General features: G+C 39.6%; 1 protein-coding gene and 1 long non-coding RNA gene across 7 annotated transcripts in view; both read right to left on the bottom strand.

Annotated features, from left to right (window-relative positions):
• spata17 (spermatogenesis associated 17) overlaps positions 1 to 403 on the bottom strand; it is a 78,007-nt gene extending 77,604 nt beyond the window's left edge. For all 6 annotated transcript variants that reach the window (XM_051939902.1, XM_051939908.1, XM_051939919.1 and 3 more), the window contains exon 1: positions 286 to 403. In XM_051939902.1, the coding sequence (XP_051795862.1) occupies positions 286 to 353 (68 nt within the window). In that variant the 5' untranslated portion in view covers positions 354 to 403. The remainder of the gene's footprint in view (positions 1 to 285) is intronic.
• Positions 1 to 18,789, bottom strand: part of LOC127531177 (uncharacterized) — a 387,768-nt gene that overhangs the window by 123,735 nt on the left and 245,244 nt on the right. The window lies entirely within an intron of this gene.

The following is an 18,789-nucleotide window of genomic DNA, read 5'->3' as shown; positions in this document are numbered from 1 at the left end:
ATTTCACATTTTAACTAGTTTTTGGACTTGCAAAAATAATTATAATTATCATAAAATATTTAAATTTCATTTAAATACAGTTGCAGCGCCACTAGTTGACAAAGGACAATTCGACTGCGTTGTTTTATTTTCCGGCCCTGCATAAGTCAAACCACTACTACAAACCCGACATGATAGCTGACATTTCGGCTAGCGATAGCTAACTTGTGACTGCCAAACCGACGGCCATGCATACGTGAATAAAAACATATGCGTATATATTTTACAGCAGCCTATGAAACACACCTGTTTCTGTAGAATAACTCCTTTGGAAACTCTGTAATTTCGCTTCCAATTTTTAGCAGCTCCACCATGTCGGCTCAAAACGGAGTTTACAGGTTGCCTTGGCAACACAGCCGCCTCTTAGGTCACGCTGCTGGAGATGCGTTCAGGACCTGTGGGAAAAATATACGTTATTTCCGATATAAGTAATACTTTACTGTATCTATCGTAACAAAACACTGAGACACCTACAAGTGTCTGATTTATACCAATACCATGTACACTCTGAACAGTCAGTCTATATGGAGTACGTTTTAAAAATGTTTGTTGACATTATCTGGCAGATTAACGCTGCTCATAATTGTGCAGCCAGCCTGGATGGAAACCTAAGGTGCAAAATCGGCCCATTTGTTTGCAAGTTTTATGTTATTTTAAATAAATAAATAAAACATGAACATGTATTTTATTTAAATTCTTTTGACAGGGTCTAAATATTTTGTCTCTGACTCTTAAAAACAATTCTTCAGATCAGATGTCACTTTATTTCTTATGGGACTTCTACTAGAAAAAAAAATAATGAAAAAGCCTACTTTAAAAAATGAACAAAATAAAATCAGTAACAAATGAATAAATCCAAATGAGACTAGTGATATAAGGATAAGGATACACCACATTGTCATCACTTTGTTTACTTTTATTTATAGAGAGCTCGTAAAACAAAGAGTTTTCGTTCAAACCATATTTTCAAATTATTGTTAATCCTCTTTAAAGTTCTAATATGCTGAAGCACTGGGTCCACAGCTATCATAATGTATTTAATGGACTGAAAATAATTGTGGAAAATGCCTAAGGCCAACACATACCAGAAACAAAGAATTTTTAATGTTCTTACACAGACTCACTGGCATTGGACTGTAATAAATTGCAACAATGTCATTTTGTTTATTTAGTCTTCCCAGTTTCCAACCCACCACCGCCACCTATCTACTATACTGAAGCAAAATACCATTAAAAAAAATCCCTTAAAAGACATTTTAAAATGCTGCTCTGTGGATGCAGATTGTGGATCTGTGTATTGATCTGCCAGCTGCCTCACTTCTTCCATCAATCCCTTCATCTATTTTCCTCCTTCCCTGACGTTATCACCCTTCATCATACAGTTATCAGTTTATTTCTCTCCGCTCTTCCTTTCCCATTTCCCCTCATCTTCACTGCACTCTTCAGTCATATTCTTCTGTCAAAATGATCACCTCAGCAGGGTGTATGTGTGTGTGTGTGTGTGTGTTTGTGTGTGCAATTTTTGTATCTGCGCAAGGGAAGACATCTGTCTGGCCAATGGTCAGAGGAAAATGCTGTCTGTATTATAGATTACTCCTTAGAGACAGGAAACGACAAATAGTGAAAGTGAATGAGTATGTGTCTGTCTCCATGCTCTTTCATGTCTGTGTACTGGCTTGCCTGCTTTCTACTGCGAGCTAGGCAGTGTGCTTGTTTGAGTCTCTCTGTCTTTCTCCGAGGCCAATTTGCTGTCTGAGGGCCACCACAGTGGTGAAGAGCAGTAGGCAGACATCCTAGGTAGAGTTATGGCTAGAGGGTCGAACCCATGGTTCCTCAGCTCATCCATCGAAGGGCGGTAGGAGGGCGGCCACCCTGGTAATTACTGGAGAAATGTTGTTGTGAGAAGAGGGTATGAACGGCGTATCGGAGAGAGAGAGAGAACAAGAGAGAGATTTTTGGGGAAGTGTTGTTTTTGACAAGACTGTAAGGACGGCTTGAAGCTATTCGTCCTGCCACAGCACTGATTAGGTGTCACCAAGCGCGTATCTGTGAGAGACCGGCACAAAAAGGAGAGCGAGAGCACTTCATAAAAAGACATGCTGTTTACATTCTGTCTAATGACCCACTTCGAGCCCCAGCCCGACTCACATCCTCACCGCATCCTTCTACATGTGCAACACGCTCCTCTGTCAAGTCCCCGTGTCTCTGCGCTTCTGCCTGCTATCTCCACGTTTCTGTTTTCCTTTTTCTTTCCTCTTCCACTGTCAGCTCTCAGTCAAAACATTTTCCTTGCTCAGTGAAGCAATAAGTCCTTATCCACGATTACCCGTGTATACCCTCTCTCTCTTCCCCCCCCTCTCCCTCCATCTCTCGCTCCATCTCTCCATACGGGGCATGTCATTTAACATGCCTCCAGTCACCTCTCACAGTCAGGAAGCTCATCCAGCCAGTCATTCTCCATGCCCATTGTTCCTAAATGAGGGCCATATGCGCTGTGGCCAGCACTGGTCATAAAGACACACACACACACACACACAGTTCCCAGTGAAGTTACCAGTGTCTATGGCTGAAAGCGTGTGTGTGAGACTGTCACACATTGCTCTGCACAGTGCGTGTGTATGAATCATTATTGTATGTGTCAGTGTATGAGTGATTATTCGTAAGTGTCTGTGCATGTGGGCCCATCGGTGTGTTTGTCAGTGTGTCTGTCGACGCACGTGTGTTCCTGCGGCCTCAGTAGGGTGCGGCGGGTGGAATGTGTGTTTCTCGGCAGGGCCAGTTCGGCCATTATTATTAAACATCTGTCCGCAGCACATTAATTCCCCCACTCTGACGCATCCCTCTCTGCCCAGGGATCACTTAATTGAAATCCATAATGACTCTTTCTTCTCTTCTCTCCCACACTGAGCGAAGTGAGGCAGGGAAATGTAATCCCGATGAAAAAGATATTTGTATCAGCTATTATCTAATCATTGGGACACTTTTGAACAGACTGATACAATTTACAAGAAGCACGTGATATTTGGATTTCATGAAAAAAAACAAAAGAAATCATGATGACTGCACGAACCAAGGTAACGTGTTTATTTGTGTCTTGTTGGGCCTAAACAGTTTTAAATAACATACAGAAAACCAGTAGCATAAACAGAACACACGCAAAAAAGATAAACATTAAAAATATAACAGACAAAAGATGAGAACAAATGAGATTGAAGCTGAGGAAAAAAACAGTGTTCAGCTGATATGCATAATGGGGGATAAAAAGTTATTTTGGATGAGATCAGCTCAGTACATCGAGAAAGTAGAAAACAACTGTATACTCCTGTTGCACAAATCTTGGTTTTCTAAATCAAACTCCTCATGTTCGCAAAAAATTGGTTCTCAAATCAAATGATGTCCAATCAACATGACAGCTATATATATATATTCTTTCATATTTCCATTCACTGACTTTTATCTGTGATTTTCATGTCAATTTTACAACATACAGTCTTATAGCAATTCAAATTTCTATGCCAATAGCAAAGTGTAGACTTGCATGGAACATGTTGAGGAGATAATTTGAATTTAAAATTAAAACAAAATACAAAAAGGCAAAACAAAAAAATACTCAAATGTAGTTCTTGTGAAATCCTCCCTTGCAGTGCTGTGAAGTACTATAAATATTTTTAACCTAAATGCTCATGTAGACATGGAGCATGGCACATTTCTTTCTAATGAACAACTCCATTTTTATCATCCAGTTTTACTGGATGCTTTATAGGATTTTTTTTTTTTTTGTTTATCTTAGCTTTATTTTCCTTTTTTTTTCTGTCAGGAGACTGGAATTTCCCATCACACCTCCAAAAAAGCATTTCCAGTTTGAACAGTTGGCCCTGGCCTTCTAGTCGCAACAAAACTATGCAAATTGTTTCTTTATCATTTCTACCTGGAGCTGATGTTACTTTTTTTTTTTTTTTACAGTGGCAATGCTTTCAGATCAATTTAAAGCCATCTATTTTTCCTTCTCCATCCCACCCCCTCCCTTCCATCCTTCCTCATTCCTAATATCCTACTAATGGATAAAAACTACAATTCTGCTGGTAAAGGAGAAATATCATACCTTTATTAGCTCACCTATACCCAGTGAGGGAGAGAGAGAGAGGAGAGAGAGAGAGAGGAGAGAGAGAGAGAGAGAGAGAGAGAGAGAGAGAGAGAGAGCAGTAATGAATTGAGCATTGTGTAAAATAGTTTAATGCAGGGGTGGTTCATCATTATTTGTGGCGGATTGCGTGCAGACAGGGGTGATCCATTAGTGTGTTCGTTTCCATCTGTGTATGCGTGTCTCAGTGTGCGCGCGTGTGTGTGTATGCGTGTGTAGGTGTGTGTATGTCCCACCCAGAAGGACATTCGCTGCTGCCGGCCCCACTGTCACAATGAGAGATTCATCACCACACACACACACACACACACACACACACACACACACACACACACACACACACACACACACACACACACACACACACACACACACACACAGGCTACAGTACACATGTGGCATTATTGTTCCATCATTACTCCTCTCATTCTTCTTTTCAACAATTTGTCATTTTGCTGTCTGTGTTGACACACACGCAGAGATTCATCTGGCAAGCAGGTTTTCTGTGTAGACATTCAAGGCCAGAATTATTAACATTTGAAAAAACTAAAACTAAATCTAGTGAAGCCAAAATTGAAATCATTTTTAAATTAAGTCAGAACGTTCCAATTTTTTTTTTTTTTACTGCACTTGTGTCAACTAAATTGTCTAAGATGTCTTATTAAATAAATGTTTAAGGAAATTGGAAATATTTACACTGATTTAGAAAATTTGAATTCAGTTATTATTACAAATACAGCTTGTTTCTCTTTTTTTGCACTATCTACCCTCAGATGTTCATGTAAAATAAGAGAAGTCCACTTCTACCCTAAACTTCAAATGTCAGTCAAATTTTGTACAAGTTTGTGCATAACATACACAACTCCAGGTTCCATATGCATCAGAAACAAAGGAAACATATTAGTGAAGTCTAATTTGGAAGCACTTGGGAAGTTTTTTTTCCCCCTACATGGAGGAGAAAAAAACACAATGGAAATCAAAGAGGGGAAGAACGGAAAAAGATAAAGCAAGACATTTTTTGTTGCATGATTGCCACATCTGATGACCATCCCTTTACTCCCACACATTCACGCCCACAATCACATTCTCCTTTCAAAATAAAACCCTCAGTAGTTTAATGGAATGTAGATTTTTTTTCCAGAGGCTCAATATCGCAGGGGGAAAATAAATCATCCAGTCCAGACTCTGATCATGGCAGGGTGTAGTCTTGCATCTCAGAATTCTCCCTCTCTGTTGCACTTCACCACTTACACTTCACTTGTTCTTTTCATCTGCCCCTACCCATCCGCTGTTGCGATCATCTCTAGTTCTGGTTTATGTCCATCTTTTGGTTCCTCTGTCTGATTGCCATTGCATACTAGCTTTGTCTTAGTCTGCCTGGGCTTTTTCATTTGTTGTACATGACAGTCTTCCTCTGTCTCACTGCTAGCGTCTTTTTCTTTGAGTTTAACTTCATGCTCTATTCCTTTGATTTTCTCTGTTTGTCTCCCCTTTTTTGCAGCAAATTATTCATCTTTTTTTCAAATCAGACTTGCTTCACATGTCCACCAGTTAACTTACAAAGGACACATAACATATCAGATGGACAGTGAATGCACACCACTGTAAATAGGCTCTCAACAGCTTCTAATATCGACCTTTAAATAATAGTTTCTTTTTACAATCCTGTATTCTCTGCAGACCTTAGACATTCCAATATAGAAATGTATCATTCAACTCTCCACATACCTTACCTGGTAATTTTTCAAGCCACTGTAATCACCCATTTTCTTGTTATTCTTCCAAAACAACTTTTCACACATTTCTAAAGAACTCAGTTGCTTTTTCCTGCAATTATGCCATTCTGAGCGCACAGACACACTGTGAGAAATATAAAAAACCTTTTGCATGCCTGTATGTGTGTGTGTCTGTGTGTGTGTGTGTGTGTGTGTGTCTGTCCTGTCACCACAGGAGCTAGTCTATTTCTCTTTGCTTCCAGCTAATTGGTTGGACCATGAGAGAGACAGGCTGGAGAGGTGGCCAGACCTGACAGTGAGTGTGTGAGTGTGTGTGTCAGATGTCCTCTGGCATGCCTCAGAGAGCTAATCATAACCACACTGCAGAGATTAATGAAGTCAAGAGCAATCAGCCCTGACACACAAACAGGGACACACACGTGCACACACACTCACATATATGCACACGCACAGCAACATATAGTGGTTCTGGCTCAGATACATTGGACCTTGTTTAATTGAGGCAGTGACATGTGGAGTGACTTAATGATTAATTGAATCTCTTCTTGTGTGAACATCTGTACCTACATATGTTGCTATTATCAAAGTTCCTTTTTGCATGCTTGCTTAACTTGTGCTTAGCCCCTCTGGAGAAGTTTTTTTCTAAATGCACTGTATCATATAGAGAGATGCAGATGACTGTGTCTACAGTATGCAGTGAACTACTGGACAGATGCAGAGTTAGGGAATTTATGGTAACAGATGGACTTTCATTTTTTCTATAATTAAACAGTTAATGTAATATATCTGATGCCTTAGATGCACAGATGTAGAATGGGACACTGATATGTAACTAAGAATGGGTGTGATGTCTTCTTTTTGTTGTTTTTTTTAAAGCCCCAGTGTTGACGAGTACCATTCTACTTGAGGTTGACTTGGACAAGAAAAGGATTGGTGGACTTACCAATAATGTGCAGCATTAATAATGAGGCGAAAAGCAGCAATGTTGGACAGGTAAGGAAAGCTGCAACCTCAGTGCAGAAATGACTTTTTATTTATTACATCTGCAACTTGTGTGTTGTACACCACACCATGCATGCACACTATATCTACCACCTACATCTCTGAGAGAAAAAGGCTGCCATACCTGTGTCTGTTACATGCCCACGGATTAAAACAGGAAGAAAAAAAACTTGACATTTTTCACCTGTGGGACACTTTAACCTTCTTAAGCACCTAGTGGTGATGCTCCCTCTACTGGGCTGGAGCTCGATTCCAAAAGAGATCAATCAGGGAACTGGTAGACACAATAAAGGTTGAGAATGTAGCTCAAGCATCCAGTCAGTCAGCCTGCCAGCCAGCCACGTGTACGACTCCACATCATTTTTAAGTCTGGGCCTCAGGCAGGCGGTAATGGCAATGGACTAGCCAGGGGCGCACCTGCCTTTGGGCCAGGAGATTCCCCAGACACTGTATCTCCCCCCGCCCAATTACACACTTTTTAGGGGTTGGCCATGAGTCCTGCCTTGGGGACTCCAGGACCACAACCACCATCTGCAGATCTTGCTCTCAGTTGTCATCTACAATGATGACGTAATTCGTGTAGCCTGAAGAAAACCCTTTTCACTACATTCGTCTCCGTGGAACTTCCTCTATTTGCCACCCAGACATTTGCATCCTGCAGCGTGAGACACTGAGCTTGCCATGGTGTCATTTGGTCCTTTGGATGCCAGAATATGCATGGCTAGCACGGTAACTGTTTTTTAAAACTCATTTTGATTCCTGGAGGTGTACACTGACAGCATGTATGATCAGAGTTTCAGTGATGATATGAGGCAGAGAAATAGATGTGAGCATTAATGGTCAACTGACAGCTGCTGAGAATGTAGTGTAATGCCAGCTATCTTCTCCTCTAGATAGCAGCAAAATTACACCAAACTACCATCACCATGGATGGAAAGAGCTCCTTTCCTCCTAAATTATTATAAATTGCTTGGCTGTTATTTGACCAGAAAGAATGAAACAAACAATGCAGGGTTCAAAATACTTAACATGCCTTTGTTTTGGAGCCCTGGGTTTTTCATGAAGACCTTGACCTTTGGCCATTAGGGGCCTCTGTGCATAATTCATAGGGTACTGGGGCACCTAATCGCATTTGTCTGTTTGTGGTATATGTTGTTGTGTTGTGTGCAAATGTAGCAATGTGCTTTATATGTTTGTTCTTAAATGTGCATTTAATGATTGTATATTTATATGTGTGCAAGCTCAGCTGCAGCAAATTCATTTGCACAAGTTGGTGCTGTAGTGCATAACCTGGCAAAATAAAACTTCACTTAGGGTCTTGCACGCAAAGCTTACAGCTAATTTTTGTGTAATATATAAACATCAAAAATACTGTATGATTTTGAATCAATTTCAGTAAAGAAGCAGATGAAAAAGATTGCAGTTCCCAATTGAGATGTGTCATTTGAATGATGCAAGGTAAGTGTGCCTTGTAAGTACTTTAGAAGTCAGTCAGTCTTTCAGTGTGTTTGTTATATGAGACAGTGTATGGTGAACTCTGGTGGTCACATGATGCTTGCTCTCACACAGTCTAGACTTTTGAATGTAAAGTCTTTGACGGTTGGCAGTGACCACTCTATAACATGCATCAACACACTTGCATTTGTAGTTTATTGAGTGTGTCCAAGGAACTTTGACTGGGTTTGGCCTTTTGGCCATTATAGGGATTTGTTTTCCCTCTGCTATTCACTGCTAACTGATTACTGTTGTTAGACTACAGTAGTACTTTAAATGTTTTTGCAAAGATAATTGTATAAGTGCAAAAGAAGTCAATCAGATTTTTGCATTAAATAAATCAGTCATTCCCTGTTGTGCCTGTTTTAGTAGATTTTGCAAATACTTAAATTTTCATATGGCATTCAGTATTTTTGTCAGCCAAAATTCTAACAATAAACATTCTACATGTTGCAGAGTTATATAGACCATTACACTCTTACCCTACCCACTCACATACAAAAGCCTCATTCATCACAGAACCAATCTAACTTTACCAATCTAACTTTCAGATCAACAGAAATCAGGCCTGACCACAGGTGACTGGCCTGGCCAAATAGCCTTTTTATGTGTGAGTGTGTCTGTATGTGTGTATTTGTGTGTGTGTGTTTTTCCTGTGTGAGAAAATTTAGAAAGAGTTCAGACATGCCTAACACTAAACCTCCATACTTTGCAAAGTAGCCCATGTTTCTTAATGTTGTTCCCATTATTTTCCAGTTAATTGCATATCAGTGTTTTTTCCTAATGTTAACAATTATTATGTCAGATATTCAGACTCATTGTTTTGCTCCTGGACCAGCAGCAGCTGTATCCAGAGACATTATGCTCTCGGTTGGTCTGTCCCTTCATCCGTCCCATTGTAGTGAATGTGATATCTCAGTAACGGTCTCAAGAGAATTTTTTTCAAGTGCACAAACGTTCACTTGAACTTCAGGATGAACTGAATAGAATTTGGTGGTGTAAGATCAAAGGTCAAGATCCTGTGACCTCATGTCGGTCCCAGTCTTGTGAATGCGATGTCTCAGGAACACCTTGCGGGAATTTCTTCAAATACGACAAACACCTATTTGGACTTGAGGATGAAGTGATTAGATTTTGGTGGTCAAATGCCAAGGTCACTGTGACCTCACAAAACACTTTTTCGACCATACCTACGACAGAAATTCACACAAATATCTAAATGATGAAGTCATAACACTTTATATCTTAAAGGTCCAAGGCACTAACTTTCCTGTCACATCAAAATGTTCCGCAAAACTTTTCTGGCCCTGATTCAGCAGCATAATTCAGGAACAGAAGAGGAGATTGTGACCATATTTCACATTTGGTCGAATGCTGAACTGATGACACTGATCTCGGCTGCCCATCTTGAAATAATGGTGATTGCATAGGTCATCTGAGCTACTATTATTAAAATACGTGTGGAAGCTTTGACGTTCCAGAATTTGTAGCTTCTTTGTGGCAGCGTTCATTTTTGTAAGCATTGTTTGCTGTCCTGGGTACAACTTTGTGTTGTGTCAGAATCTGTTTGTTGGAAAAACAAGTGAACACATACACAGAATGTTAAGGTTTTATTTTTTTCAACAGTCACACTTGAATGTTTTTATTACATATATTGCATGAGTCTATACTGACCTGGATGTAAATTGCAACTTGACTGGTTGGTGAAGGCATAAAACTGTTTGTGCAATTCAAACCAGTCTGACAGATGTTTAAACTAAATGGAAAAATAGGTGTAACAACCAATGGCAATATACAGTCACAGAGAAATAAGATGGTGCAACTTTATTGACAGTAACAGATATTAAGAACAGGAAGAACTGAAACACCTCAAGAGACAAAGACAAAGAAAGCTAAACCATGAGCTAGACAGAGCAGAAACCAAGCAGCTGGCACAAAGGCAAACAGTACATCATTTACTGGCTGATAGTGAAGTGAATACGTAAACCTGATGATGATGGGCTTGTCTCTTCACATGTCAGAGGCAGCAGCAAAGGTCACTGAGCACTGAGGAAGTATAAAGCTTTTAGGAAGGAGGAAAACACTAAATACTCCTAATCCCCAGTTTATTTGCCGCATGGGTGGTTAAAAGCTACTCTCAGCCTCATAAAATTAAAACCAAGTGTGCACCGAACTGTGGAGAAGAGGCATGGATATAGGAAGACGGCAAGAAAGGAAGGGAGAAGAAAAAGGGTTAGATGATGAGGCGAGAAAGATAGTGAAGTGGAGAGAGAAAGAAAGAGGGAGGTGGAGAAGAGTGTGAAGAAGAACGGGGAATTGAGAAGCGGTGATGTGCAGCTCCAAAACATTCTTTAGCCGAATGAGCTGTCACCTGTACCTCTTTTGCTTGGCGATCTATGGTTCACACCGGCTGCCTTTGATTAATACATCCCACCTAAATCATTGAAAGTTCCCCTTTCCTTCTTCCCCATAAAATGCAATACACAACACAAATCAGCCCCTTAAACAGTGAAGCCGGATAACAATCGGAAAATAATGCATCTTACCTGGGCCATCCCGATAAATTGTTCCTTATAACACCCTCCCTTAAACCAAAATCAATTCATCCGCCTCCAATTTTTATTAAAATCTCCAGTAATAAATCTTCCCACAATGTTTGTTCATCTGTTTTTGATACATTTATATCACTTTCAGTTCTGCTCCAGTGTTTCCCCTGCTTCTACAGCGTAAAATGGGAAAATCTATTTGGGGCCAATAGAATAGTTAAAGGGGTGTTATGGGCGCCTGTTCTTCTGGTGAAAATGGGTGTCAGTTTGTGTGTGTGTGTGTGTGTGTGTGTGTGTGTGTGTGTGTGTGTGTGTGTGTGTGTGTGTGTGTGTGTGTGTGTGTGTGTGTGTGTGTGTGTGTGTGTGTGTGTGTGTGTGTGTGTGTGTGTGTGTGTGTGTGTGTGTGTGTGTGTGTGTGTGTGTGTGTGTGTGTGTGTGTGTGTGTAAATGGAATCGATAAATGTGGCAGTGTGGTGAGTAGATAGCACCCTTCCCCTTGCTTTTCTGATTAACCCGAGCCACTGAAAACCTGACAGCGATATAACAATATTAGAGGTGTGTGTATGTGCAAGTGTCTGTAGGTATGTGCATGCGTGTGTCCCAAATCCATTTGAAACTGCCTTTGTCTTTTCATAAAGCCTTCAGGATACATACACAATCGTGTTTACGTGTGTGTGTGTGAGTGAGTGGAGTGTTGACTTTATCTACTTATGTGTCTCTGTGTGTGTCATTTGTCTGCTTAAGGTTACAAGTAGGCACATACATCTTTTTCCTTTTTGTCTTTGTGGTATTTACAGGCACACTTTATAACACACCTATAGAATCTACTCAAGAAACATGAGGAAAAATTAGCACCTTTTTTATTTTATTTTTTATCAACCCGTGTTTTGAGTTAAGACCACCTCATTTGAACAACCATGACCCCCTTAGGGAAATTAGGTGAAGTCGACCCAACTCTTCTCAATACATTATGCAACTAATTAAATAAAATGTGAGTAGCATGTGCACTTAACTGCAAGGGCGTAGAATATAGCAGGGACATGTCCCCACCAATATCCAGCTACTCGTGCTGCATGGTGCCTCCCTCTTGATGGAGATGAGCTCAAGTTTCCCCTCATACTTCCTCCTTTTCTTTGACAGTGCGCAAAGCATCACACTGAACATCCAGTATATTGTCATCAGCCCAGTAACCCACTGCACTCTGGGTGCCCCAGCTTCACTAATCTAACATGACAGTGAATAAAACACAACAAGAGCAAATATAATTGAACAACACAGAACCGCCCAGTGTAACAAAACATGTGTAACATCGTAGCTAACATCCATATTTTTGCCACTACAAATTTGGGACTTTCCTGACATGCCAGCCAGCTCAAGATGCTACAGTATGGAGGTTGCCTTCCTAACAATGTGTGCAACAAACCACTTATGTTTGATTGTGAGTAGACGACTGTTCATCTACCTAATTGTTGTTAATTACTAATCAATATGGCCAATTGAACATTACTTACTCAGTAAAGGTTATCTTTGCTTGAAACATTGTCAGACACAAAAGATACTGATCAGATCAATATCTTGAGCTTTATGTTGTGATTTTTAGGAGGTTATGATGCAGTTGTTACTGTTAAGAAATGAATTGTGATGGTAAAATGTATCGATTGTTATATATTTCACCTGCTGCCTAATATACTTGAGGAAAATTTCAATGATTTTGATGGGTTGTATTTACCACACTCCAAAACATATATTTTTTTGCAATGCATTTTACCTCAATAATAGCCTGTGATTACACAAAGAACAGGAGAAATTATAAGTTCCTTTTCTATCAAATAATGACTGAAAACAAGGGAACTACAATGCTGCTGTGCAAAACAAAACAAAAGACCAAAGACAATCTCCAAGAGCAAATCCTTTAAACTAACAATTTGTCTACTCAGCCTCATATGCAAGCTGTCATTCACTCAGAATGCTTACATTTATTTTAAGTTACACCTTGAACAACATTGTTTTTGTAACATTCTTATAAGTACAGTGGCAGTAAATTTGAGTTCCAATAATTACAATCTGTCCGTAAACTGTAAAATATGCTTTTCACACATATTAGGGCTTGTCATATTGATTGGATTTCTTGCTAATGTCGTTGTTTTCCCTAGTTTCCATAAATCAAAAGCTGACTCTGTGTTATTTGACCTATCAAGTAAAAAGTACTTTCTGTAGCAGTTTATCCCCAAACTTTAGTATGCTTTCAAATGTTACAAAAGTAAGTATTGTTGTCTGATGAGTTAATCTGTCCACCAGTTGCACTAGCAATATAGTAGTTCTGTCTGTGCATTGCAGGGCAGTTGAAGGGAGAGTAAGCCATTCTAATCCAATACACCTTTTGCTAAACTCCGCAACTATATCCACAAAATCAGTCTCACAGCCGTTGCTCTGTAAATAGGAAACAAACTAGGTGGTTCGGACCAAAAATGTTTTCCAAAAGATAGGGTGAAATCAGAGAATTTTTACAACATGCTTCTGCTGTTTGAGGGAAAATGTTGAGCAAGAAGCTGGTTTAACTACCACAGGTCTCTGTTTTCTGTTTCTTTGTGCTCGGACACGGCCTGAGAGTCTTTCTCATTGTGTTTTGGGTGTTATGATTATGGGCTTGCATGGTATTCATTTGATCACATTATGTGTCCTAAATTTTGCTTCAAATTCACAAGTTGATCAAAGAGTTCCAAGACTTATTTGAATTTGGTCATCTCATCAAAGTAGTCTCCTTGTGCAGCAACACACTGTTCCTAATACTGCTGTGATGGTTGTAGTGCTTCCTGGAAGTACCTTTTGTGTAAAGATGTCATGTATCATCTGCAGTGAATCTCTTAAACTGTGTCAAAACGGTAGGCCTTAAGGTTTAATTTTTTGGGGGAAGAAGAATAAGAAGTCCCAGGGAGCCAAGTTGAGTGAGCAGGGCAGGTGGGAAACAAGGGTTGTGCTGTTGTGGGTGAAAAGCCTATGTGGAATCACTGCTCTGTGACCAGGAGCATCGTACTGTTGGAGAACCCACATGCCATCATGCCACAGTTGAGGACGTTTGTAAAACAACAATGTTTAACCTCTGACCATGCAGGATGTTTTGGTAGAACTCTCCTGTTAGATATAAACGTAAATGTGAAGTAAATTTTGTCATCCATCCAAATCCGGCCACCCAAATCTGAACATCAGCAAGCAACCCAAAGTTTGTGACTGTGTGGACTGTCCACACTGTCCACACTGACCGCACATGTGCCAAGAACACACATAACGAACAGTCGTTTTGAGGAACAACTGTATGAGGAGATCCTATATACGCCACACCTTTATAATTCATTGTTAAAAGAGCTGTAATTGGCTGCAGGACTTTGGAGGAATTTTGAATTTTACATACTTTTCTTTCGCGGAGCCCAAAGACAGGAGTAATACCAGCATTTTTTTTTTTTAGAAATTCTCTGCTATGTCCGCTGTGCTCTGTGCTCAGCACACCACAATAATAATCACATTAACAGCCCTGTGTGTTTTTTTTTTTTTTTTGTCTTCGAGACTGACACAGACCTATTGTAGCTTAAATAGATCTTGGTATGTTTCTGCTGTCTGCTTTAAAAGTCTGCACTGGTCTGTACACACGAGCATGGAAAGCATAAATTAGACCTTGGTGTCATTATCATGGCGTGTCATGAAACTGAGAGGAGAGGCTTCTGAAGGAGCACTCAGTTTGACTGTTGACTGCACCTTTAACTCAGACATCGATTTAACTTTTGTTTCTGTAAAACATGTAGACCACCTGCAGCTGCTAAGTGAACTGATTAAATAATTACTGATATAGCCACATAGGGAGGGGAGCAGCTGACAAAACATTGAACTTTAACGTGACAATTTCATCAAGTTCATTTTAAGTTTCCCCTGTCAGCTAGCCAATTGTATATTAGATGGGATGATAACATGGACTTGGTGGTTTCCTACTCCGTCATACATTTCAGCGAGAAAATACTGTAATTCCAGTTTAGTTCTACTGGAATGTAATTTTGGGGAGACAGGGTTGACATGGTTATTCAGTCTGGAGGACTTGTTGAAGGGAAAAGAAGTGGAGAGATAAAGTTGGCGCTAAAAGATCATTACTTATTAAAAGGGACACTTGCTTGAATTGACACTGTTTATCTTACATTCATGAGAGCAACAGCAGCTGCAACAATAAAGTAAGTCCTTATATCAGTAGTAATTTATTGTTAGTTTTAGGAGTCATGCTCAAAGGTGACAAAAGGGATAGTTTTTGAGCGCTGCTTTTGCCGGTCTTAGCGCAGTGTGACGGAGCAAAGCAATAGATTTCATTGCTTAATAGCTGTCTAATCTCAATAATCTACTGTCAAAATCTAATTCCTTAAACAAGCAGCAGAAAGTAACAGTTGACTTGATTTTAATTATCATCGTGACTGAGCCTTAACCACAGTTCAACCTACTGTAGAAGGAACTAGCAAAAGTTGGTTATGAGGTGTTTGTGCATCTGTCTGGCTTGATATCTTTTTGTGGACAAATATTGTCAATACAGTACCATCACAGATGCCGTCACAAAACGTTACAGTAGTGTCGCTGACAACAAAATGGATGCTAAATTCAAAGCCGGGTTATGGTCCGAGAACTCGGTGACATCGTGGCTGTTGTGATCCAGTTGCAAGGTGGTTTCTAATTAACTGTATGAAATGAATGAAAAATGCTGTAAGTACTAAAGTTTTGACTGCTTACGAACTGTCTAGTAATTTATGCATTTTGTCTTTCTTCATTTTACCAAGTTCTAACCACAACCTCTCTTTTTTTGGGTGAGGTAATGATGGACGATGTAAGATTTCAGACAGTCGAATACAATAGGAATACAATACAATAAGCCTCATCGCCCAGCATTGTCTCATTTGTTGGGTGATCAATGAATGCTTTACAGAGTGCTGGATCAGTCAGTGCTGAGGACCGGAGAGATGTGGCATGATTTATTCTCGGTGTTAAAAAATAATTTGTTTGGATTGATTAGCGTTAATTAATTATGCTAATTGAGCAGGATGAAAACAGATGTCCAAAGTGCCCTCCTACTCATCCCTTGGTAAACCTGGCCCTTTAATTACAGATGCTATTGGTTTATCTAAAAATATCTCATAAGAAATGCAAATGTTTGCACGACACAGATGGACAAAGACAGCCTGAGACACATGTAGACCCACCAGTAGGTATGCTTACATGTTCAGATTGAAACAGAAACACAGAACACATGGCATGTTGAGACCTGATTGGATAATCTACAGCTTCTTCCTCTTGCTGAATACTTACCAAACTTCTTGACCTAGTTTACCAGTGTTGATTTTATTGATTGTCTATTTTGTGTAGAAAATTGAACATTTAAGTAGTTCAGATGTGTGTAATACTGAGTCAATGGGCTGAAAACAGCATGTAGACTGCCAGTTTTCACTGAAATATCCCATTTTTCTAAATCAACCTATGTCTTAAAAATGTGGAAAGTTTCATAATTAGCAATTTCAGCATGATTTCATTTTCTGTGCAAAGTAACAATTTCAAAAATATTTTAAGCTTCTTTGCTTTGTAGCATCTTTAAGCATTAATCCTGCCATATAAAGCTAATGGTGATGGTGGATCATGGATGGGCATGAATATTAGCGCTTGAACTGTGAGCACATATGAAGAATGTTGCTTTTGAAAAGCACTTAGAAGGTTTCAGATGGATAAAACTATGCTGAAATCTAGATATGCTGCTGTGACCTTTTAGTTTGAGTTAAAGTAAGGCAAGAAGTTGAAGAAATTATCTTGTTGTTGAATAGGTTTGTGTTTGTTGGTGTAGGTATGACAGATGTTAAGAGGGCAGTGCATGAAAAGCATGGAGGCAAAAGTCAAGTTGCAGAAGTTACATGGTGCTCAACTACTGTTCTGAGACTTCAGTCATAACCATAACTACATGCTAGGAGCTTGGTTTTGTTTAGGATTAGGAAAGTAGCCTGGCTTGGGTGAAAATGTAACCCTTTCTCAACGTGTTTACTGCTTCTCCTCCATTTTTAGGTTGTCAGAGTCATGAGTCCTGCACCATCTAATTATATGATTGGTTGGCTGAAATGGACTAACAGTAAAGCAATAAAATAAATGGTCATAATAAGTTGACTTGAAATGTATTTAGGTTGCATCACAAACTCGAACCTCAAAACAGACTTCAGATTGCAGTTTAGTTGCATAGGAATGTAATTTTGACAGGGCTGCCTCTGGATTGATGGAAACACAAATATATATGTGTGTGTGTGTGTTTGTGCTGTGATCAAGCAGACTGAAGTTGCTATCTTTCTATGCCAAAGTCTGTGTGTATGTGTGTGCATGCACACATATGTGTGTGAGTCTGTGTGTTAGGATGGGGCAGGAGGCTGCGCTGAGCCGCATGGATTTGCTGCTAAAGTTTGAACAGTTTTAAATTAAAATGTATTGCCCATTCTCAATGTATTGATCTCAGACCCAGCTGTGTCAATACGCCGCCCCGGCTATTTTTCCAATAACTTATAAAGATCTGCCAGCCAGGCATAAATTCATTACATAGCTCTGAGTTTATATTCTCTCTCTTTTTTCTCTCTTTCTCTCCCATCTTTTTTTCCCTCCCATCCTCTGTCTATCTTTTCACCGTCTTTCTTTCTCCTTTTACATTTTTTTTCTTTTCTTGCCATCACAGCCCTTACTCCTCTGTTTAAAGGTTAACTCAGGAGGCTGTTTTTGCAGTGGTTTCAGATGTAATTGTTATCTGCTCCCAGCAGTGCCTGCTGGGATTACCATATGTTCCTGAAAAAGCCAGCCCAATAGGACTAGCACCAACACTAGGTGAACCCCAAGATGCTGTTTAAGTTAAATTTAGGATAATAGGTATGAAATTGTTCTTTAGTATGCCAGTATTACCCTGATTTACAGCTTTGTAGTTATACTTTTAGTAATAAGTAACTTTTCTCAGTTTGTTATTTTTTACATTTTTGTTTTAAAGTTTTTTTTGCAACTTGTAAAAAACATTTTAAAGTGAGGAGAGATTTTTTTTAAATAAAGGTGAAACGACCCAAGAGTTTTTGTCACTGTATGTGGCATTTGTCATGTATTAAAAGATGTCATCAAAAAACATTAGAAAGAATTTATCTCAATATGTTTCCCTGTACAAACATAAAAAGACAATTTGGATGACATTTTACTCTTCTAACTCTATACTCACTCTTTTATCCTCTGGCCACCCTACATCAGCCAGTGATTAGATTTCCTCTCATCTCGCTCCTTCTTTTGCTTCAGTCATTACCTCTTCTCTTGCATTTTTTCCTCCCATTTCTCTCCTTTTCTCATTCTTCTACTCCCCTTCCCTCATCTCTTTCCACTGTCTCTCATCCTTTCCCTTCTCCTGCCTCCTCCTTCCTCTACTCTTTCCATCTCTCTCACTAATCTCCCTCCACCTCTTCTCATTGTCAATACCTATCTAATTCCACTTTAGCACCAGTAATTGGCTGATGGATAGAAGCTATGGATTGGCCTCTTCCTGATGACTGCATGACATTTTTCCCCCTCCCCTACAGCTGGTAATACTAATAGAATTCCAAATCCGCGGCACTGGGATCCTGTCATGAGTAGGTCAACCGCTGTGTCAAGGTCCTATTGGAAAGCCGGCATCCAACATCTTAATTTAGACTTAGCTTTTTTTTTCTCTCTCGCTCTGGCTTGCTGGATGATCAGTGTACATTGCTGTGTCTCTGTTTCTGTTATTATTTCCTGCTATGCATCTCTGTTATGTCCTTTGTTTATCTTTTTG

This window comes from Acanthochromis polyacanthus, chromosome 2, assembly GCF_021347895.1.
Source record: "Acanthochromis polyacanthus isolate Apoly-LR-REF ecotype Palm Island chromosome 2, KAUST_Apoly_ChrSc, whole genome shotgun sequence".
Lineage (NCBI taxonomy): Eukaryota > Metazoa > Chordata > Actinopteri > Pomacentridae > Acanthochromis > Acanthochromis polyacanthus.
Note: the sequence above shows the minus strand (reverse complement) of the source record. Positions and strands in the feature narration are given on the sequence as shown.